Source organism: Terrapene carolina, unplaced genomic scaffold, assembly GCF_002925995.2.
Source record: "Terrapene carolina triunguis isolate 2854851 unplaced genomic scaffold, T_m_triunguis-2.0 Scaffold62, whole genome shotgun sequence".
Taxonomy (NCBI): domain Eukaryota; kingdom Metazoa; phylum Chordata; order Testudines; family Emydidae; genus Terrapene; species Terrapene triunguis.
In genome coordinates, this window is record NW_020664413.1 from 56,345,382 (window position 1) to 56,352,613 (window position 7,232).

General features: G+C 39.9%; 1 protein-coding gene across 3 annotated transcripts in view; it reads left to right on the plus strand.

Annotated features, from left to right (window-relative positions):
- STRADB (STE20 related adaptor beta) overlaps positions 1-5,640 on the plus strand; it is a 34,705-nt gene extending 29,065 nt beyond the window's left edge. For 2 of the 3 annotated variants that reach the window (XM_026647675.2, XM_026647674.2), the window contains 3 exons: positions 1,602-1,831; positions 2,464-2,506; positions 3,477-5,640. In XM_026647675.2, coding sequence (XP_026503460.1) covers positions 1,602-1,831; positions 2,464-2,506; positions 3,477-3,656 — 453 coding nt within the window. In that variant the 3' untranslated portion in view covers positions 3,657-5,640. Of the gene's footprint in view, positions 1-1,601; positions 1,832-2,463; positions 2,507-3,017; positions 3,283-3,476 lie in introns of those variants that run through there. The other variant, XM_024200394.3, reaches the window with a different exon arrangement.
- Positions 5,641-7,232: the final 1,592 nt, after the last annotated feature.

The window sequence follows — 7,232 nt, forward strand, 5'->3', positions numbered from 1 at the left end:
TCACTGCTTTTCCCCTCCTTCAATGTCATACTTTTTTTTACTGTCACTTTCAGCAAAAAAATTAAGGATTTGTGTTACAGGGTGGGACTCACCCTTGTGGTGCCTCCCGCTGGTCGTCCAGGGAATTAGCATTTCCAGCCTCCGGAGCGCCCACTTGAGGCCAGTGACCTGCTTGCCACTGGGCCCGAGTCCCTCCTGGACCCCGGTGCCCCTTTCAGGCCGGGGTGCTGCCCCCTGGCAATACCCCCACAGATCTGGGTCTCCCTTCCCCGGGGAACCCCCACCCTCTATCCCCACCTCACCTCAGACTATGGCTACTGCCAGTCTCGATCTAGCCCCCGTTCACTGGGGCAGACTGCAGTGTAAATGCCTCTCATCACCGGCAAAGGGGGTTTGAACCTGCTGCCTCTGCCTACCCCCGGGCTGCACCCCTGTAACCCCAGTACCTATTTGGCCTTAGACAAGGCCTGCAGCCTGGGGGTTTTCCAGGCAGGAGCTCCCCGGCTCCCTTGCCCTATTCCCCAGCACTGCTCTACTCCGGTACCTGCCAAGTCCTCCCCTCTCTACTGCTAGAAAGGGACTCTCTGTGTGCTCCTGGCTCACTGCCCTCTTATAAGGGCCAGCTGGGCCCTGATTGGGGCGTGGCCACATCTGTAGCTGGTTCCCCAATCGGTCAAGGCTTGCTGCTTTTCCTAGCAGCAGCTGTCTCCCAGGGCTGATTTCAAGCCCTTCAGGGCAGGAGCAGGTGACCACCCCGCTACAATTTGATTCTTTTGTTTCTTCAAATCATACACTGTAGATGGCCTTATATTGTAAAACTCACACAAGGCACATACCAATGTGCCCTTTTACAATTTCTGCAGCAATTCCACCTTTTGCTGTATGGATATTGGCACATGCTTACGCTTAGCAGCATTACCAACACTTCCACTGCTTGCTGGTCTCTTAGAAGATATATTTAGGGGTCAATGAGAGCTAAATAACAGCACAGAACATTGAGAGCCAGGACTGGCAGGACTTTGCTGGATCGCAGGAAACTTGGCCCCACCCACGATAAGCAGACATCTGGCTAACTAAAATCATGCCAGACCCCAGATGTTGCCGGACCAGAGAGTGCAGGACTAGAGATGTTCAACCTGTATCCCTTGCCTCGTACAGGGGGTTACATGGTGGGTGATCTCTCCCACAGCTTCTGTGACCTTGCTCTCTCCTGTCCAAGGCTTCCTTTTCTTGTCTGGTTTGATTTTAAACACCACACCCTGCTCCTTGGTTCTGTCTTTTGGGTAAGTTTCCACTACTCCTATCTACCCCCTCTCTTCAGGGAGTTAGGCTCAAACTGGTTTTCTTAAGGATGCAGCTGCTTTGCATCATAATCTTTGTTGGGTTTAAGTACTGTGGTTAACCTCAGGTATTTCCCACTGTCCTGTTTGCTGTGAAGTTGCTATAGAACCTGTCAGAAGTGGTAGATCCACATAGAGGAACTCAGTTTTTCATAATATCAATCAGATTTCATAAGTTGTACAAACATACTGCCAATTCATCACAGCCTCTAGAGGCTAATACAGCCACTGGACTCTTATACTGTCTTTCCCTTCTACCAGATGCTGCTGCATAAGCTGAAAGGTCCCACTTATTGTCCCTGGGATATAAATACCTTCCCATGTGGGGAATCCAGAATGAAGAATTCACAGTCAGGTGTGGATTCTGGAATTGGTGAAAGCATGACGCACACAATGACTAGTGAGAGATTGCAAACTCCCTCCTCAAAAACATTTTCCCCTGCTTTTCACAACTTGGTAGAACTCTGTTTGCAACAGGACCCCGAGAAAAGGTAACTTACTTCTGAACACTAATATTCACTGTCACTTTAACATAAGATATAGCATAATCTAAGGTGAACTTGGAATCTACTAAGTCGTATACAACTGACAAATTCAATGTTAAATTGAAGTGCGTCTGGGTTTCTTTTCACAACACTAAATTATCAAAGTGCCAGGCCAACATTGTCTTGGTCTGAAGAATGATCTTCGACATGCTTTTAAAATCCTATTTCATCACTGATTTTGAAGCTTTCTTGGATAATGGATTGCTTGTTTGTAAAAACATGTTTGAAAAACCACAGTTTGGCAAGGAGACTCAGGAAGGGCTAGTTCCAGAAACTAGTTTAAACTGTTCAATTCTGCTAGATTTCAACAGGATGATTTATCCCTCTAACACTTTATGGCTACTATGGAGGCTGAGAATTGAATGTACTGGATCAATGAACTCACTGCCTCTAGTAATGCCCTCACAGTAAAGTTGAGGCACAGAATGAAGGAAGCTTGTGCTGCCTCTGTTCAGGCTGCACTTGTTCAGTGGACAAATAACCCTAGGGCCTAGAGTGCATGGTCAATCTGGCATCTTCCACAAACACCAACGCTTACTTTCAAAACATAATCTTGTGTTTTCCATTTTATGATCCAGGCCATCAGCAAGCAGTTTGCTGTCACACACTTTCTTCAAACAGGTGAGTCTACTAAATTCTTACTGTTGAGATGAGTTAACTGCAGCCTAAGTAAATGGCAAAATATTAAAAAGTTGGGTAAAGTAAAAGCAGTTGTAAAGTAAAATCACCCTCTAACAGCCAGGATGCTGCAGACAGCTCTTTTACAAAATGTCATATCATCTAGAATCTTGTGCAATGCGTAACACAGCAATTGTGTCCTCTGTTAAATGAAATTTGAAAGCTTATTTAAAGGATTAAAATTTATTGAAGTGAGCTTAACCATTGAGATATTTTGGTTGAAAAACCACATTTTAAGTCAAGCTAATCATTTAACTTGACTACAAATTTACAGACATTTGTGGTCAATCTACTCTGGAGTGACAAAGCTAGTCTCAAACTCTGCCTTCTCCAGCATTATAGCACACAAGGCTGCTGCTATACCCCTTCATGCACTTTTAGTAAAGATGTACACAGTGTTTCAGTGGACTTGTACGTACAGCACTATTTTATCCTGTTTGGTTTATTCCCGCAGGTAAAAGAACAAACAAGGAGTTCCTTACTTTCACTGTTGCCACCTCCTATCCAACACAATAGACCACAATTCTTGCCACTGCCCTCAAGAGCAAGCAGGCCTGAGTTTGGGTGTTTTTACCCAAATGAAAGAGACATAGAGTGGGACTTTTAAAACAATGACAAACCATCATACCTCCCCCATGCTTCAAAGAAGGAAAATGTGATTTCTACTTGCTGCTTTTCTCTGTATTAGTTTAAATACAAATACAAGAGCTATACTTGAACATCTGTGGTGTGTACATGATTTAAAGCTGGCACTGTAAAAATGCAGTAGGCCTCACTTTCCTAACCCCAGGGAAAAAGTTAATCTTAAGAATATTGATGCTTTTTATCCTTCTCTTCTTCCTACCCCTTTGGACTTAATCCCTTGGCAGAAGGCTCCTTCTATAGCCTTATCTGGTATTGTACTTATTCATAGAACTTCTACTTGAAGACTACTGCAATCAAATGCCATCCTGAATTTCCAAGTACTGCGTCACTACGTTCAGGTTCATATCGAGCCTCTCTGTGGCCTTCAACTGGACTGTTAACCCCAGTATCGTGGTACCAGCTCTTTTACTGCATTGCCCTCAAAGGCATTTTTGGCCTTTATAAATGATTTTATTAAATCTATTTCTATATGTGCAAATGCCAGAGCTCATGCCTCTCCTCACCTGAACTGCTTTTTGTTCCACTGACACATGATAGATATCTTACGTTTTAAGACTCTATCCTCTAGGTTTTATATAACCAGCCAGAGTCATTTGGGCAGCTTAATACTGTTGTCTAGAGAAGTCTATACATTTTGCAACTAACATTCACTCTTCGAGAGTAGCAATAGTCTTTAATAGCATCTGCCTAAATACAGAATTGTACTTTGGATACCTCACTCTCTGCTTTATTGCATCACACTTCCAATTACCAAAGGAGTTACCGTAATGCAGAGTTGGTGCTTCTGAAATATCCCTTTAGTGTATGTTAATAACTAAAGAATATATAACTAGGTAAAAGTAAGTTACTTATAATGTAGTATTAAGGGCTTATAAATCGTTTCACCCGAACTGTGCAAATTTTCTTTAAAGAACTTGCCATTCTACCACATTGCAGAAGCACAAGCTAATGCGTGCCGGGGCCATTGTTGTGTACCACTATTATTGCTGGCTATGACCTAGTAACCCTGAGCCTCTTTCAAATTTGGGTCTTCCAGTTTAACACACAGGACAGATTCAGTCCTGGCAGAAGAGAAGATACAACATCCATTTGCCAGCGTCTGAAGAAGATCTCAGTGTTTTGGATTATTTTAAGACATGGTAGGGTGGGAGAGACAATTTTTGAAGTCTACATCACCCATTAGTATGCACATTCAAAATAGACCACTGTATGCAGAACAGAAATAAGCAAGACTATTTTAAAAAAAACCCCACCAACTTACCTTTAAGTCATGGTTTAGCCAAGTTTTTAATCCCAGAAATACAAGACTATTAAACCTGCTTCCTGACTAAAATAAAAAAGTATATAATTTTAATTTATAATCTTAGCCATCAAGTGAACATGTTGAAGTGTAATAAGAGAATGGGCTTATCCTGCTATTAGTCAAAAATCTCTCTCTCTGGTTTTGAGGGCTTTATTTTTAATTGTGGTATATCATTTACATAGATCATTTGTAAATACTAGTACAATACTTGTAAAATATAGGTCAAACCTAACTAAATTGTAACATTTCAAAATAGGTGCACAGATTTATGTATTAAAAACATCTGTACTTCAATTACATACCTCTTAAAGAAGTAACTGACTGATAGTGTTATTTTAGAAAACAAGGAACAACTGAAATTACTGCAGCTATTTAAATATTTGACAAACTATACTATGCTAACCTGTGTAAGTCTTCCATTGGAGAAAGAGTACCATGCATCATTAACTGGAATCAAATGTTGTCCATAATTACAGGCCTAAACTGAGTTATGCATCCTAATTGCTACAAAGGTGTTACTTGCTATTTCAGTTTCTGTACGTGGAAAATGAGTAATTAAAATATCTAAGAAAGTTACTGAATAAAATAACTTCTATAACCTTCAAAATGAAAAATCTTTATTCAAAAAATGTTAAAATTGAGTACCAATAATTTATTTGCTTCGTATTTCTAAAACCAAAGCCATGAAAAAACATGAGTCTGTCCATCTAATTATTCTTATAAAGTATTAGAAGTACTATTTCATCACAACACCGTGACCTGGAGGGAGGAAGTACTGAATGCATTTTGGTTATCTAAATTTTGGTATCTAAATGATAATGTTAAGTGGGAAATATCACTTAAATACATTGACAGACTATTTTGGTTAAGTACTATGATAGCAAAAGTGTATAATCATATCATTTTCCATGTTCCAACTACCAGACTTTGGTAACAGAGATCAAGGAAGTAAAACTTTGGTATATTCTGGCAGCCTGAGCCCACTCCTGTTGTTCTGATTGAACAAGCCTTCCTATACAACTGGTGTTTAAAGAAATCCTAGATACATCTTGACTATATATTTGAAATTACTGGCTGCCGAATTGTATCCTTTCCCTATTCCAAACTGTCATGAATGCTTAAAAGCAGAATAAAGCCCACTCAATACTTGCCTGCAGACCATTTGTTTGTTTAGTTTGCCTACATCAATTATTTAGGTAGTAAATGAAGGGACTAGAGGCAAACAAGTGAAAGTTCCAGACATTTGATGAGTTCTTTTAATTCCACATTTTTGGGCCTAAATTTTCAAGGTTGAATAGTGATTTTGGGTGTCTAACTGGAGACACCTCACAAGGACCCTTTTGGGCAGATAAAAGTTCTATACGCTCACAAAGTCCTTACAAGTGTTTGTAATATTGGACACAAGGGCTTCCTGGATAAATACATTAACTAGATTAAGGTGATTCGGTACTACTCCACTCTGCAGGAAGAAACAGTTTGTACTCCCACTTAATTTACACAGAGGAACAAGACAAAGCTGCTATTGCAACCCCTTTTTGTACTAGCAATCAACACTCAAACAGAAAATGTCAGGAACTAAAATAGCAAGGTATCACAGTAGGAACCGTCTCAGACAAATATACTATAGAAAAACAGAGGTTTTTATGCACAAAGCTGTTAAACAATTATTACAGAGGACAGATCACAGGAATGAATAACAATTTACAACAAAAAATAATTTGGAGTATTAAAGTTAATCTGAGGTCACAAGTTCTATTTATTTAATTGTAGCCAATTAAATTGAGGGCACTACCATCGATAAGCACTTCCACCCAGAAGGAAGACTACTTCCAAAGAGTAATTAAATAAAAACAACACAACACTCTTGATGGTGGGGAGAAAGCATTCAGAAGCCTTTGAATGGCTTCTACCACTGTTCTTGGGTATTATCATTCTCCACTCCAAAATACACAGCTTTACAAACTATAAAATTCTCAGTATAACACCACCCCCAAAAGATGGCATACTCTTCCATCTGATGCTACTGGAGAGGGGTGGAAACAAAAAATCTATCTAGTACTAAGGCTGCTCTTCCTCTTCCAATAGCTGCTTTTAAGCTATCAAGTGGCCTTTTTGAAGATCTCAATTAAGGTGACTCCATATTTCTCTGGAATATCAAAAATCCTTGAACAATTACAAATCCAGCAATAAAAGAAATCAAATAAGGTTTATACCTCCTCATACACATTTTCTAAACTACTACAGTACTAAACAGCACTACTACAATACAATACATTAGATTGGCTAACTAACCTTCCAAAAAACAGCTGAAGTCTAGCTCTGTAAACTCTCTGGTTGACAGATACCCAACTACTTCTGATCCTTTGTGAATAAGAATGAGAACAAATGCAAATTCAAACAAAACGCACACACTACGCCTATCCATAGTGAGACAGATCTCAGATGGACACACAATAACAGCTGTATTGTGAAACTAAGTTATTTGAAGTGACGGATTTCAGCTCAGGATTTAGAAAAGGATGGATAAATGGATAAATATAGTTGCAACATAGAACATCCTGTTTGTATAATCACCACTCACATATTTCACTCAGCTGACACCATAATTCAATCTATCCAGAATATTGGGGTGAGAGAGGAAAGGGTACTCATCAGTAGATCTACAGGGAACCTCCCACCTCCATTCCCAAATTACAAAAATTGATCCTACTATACATATTG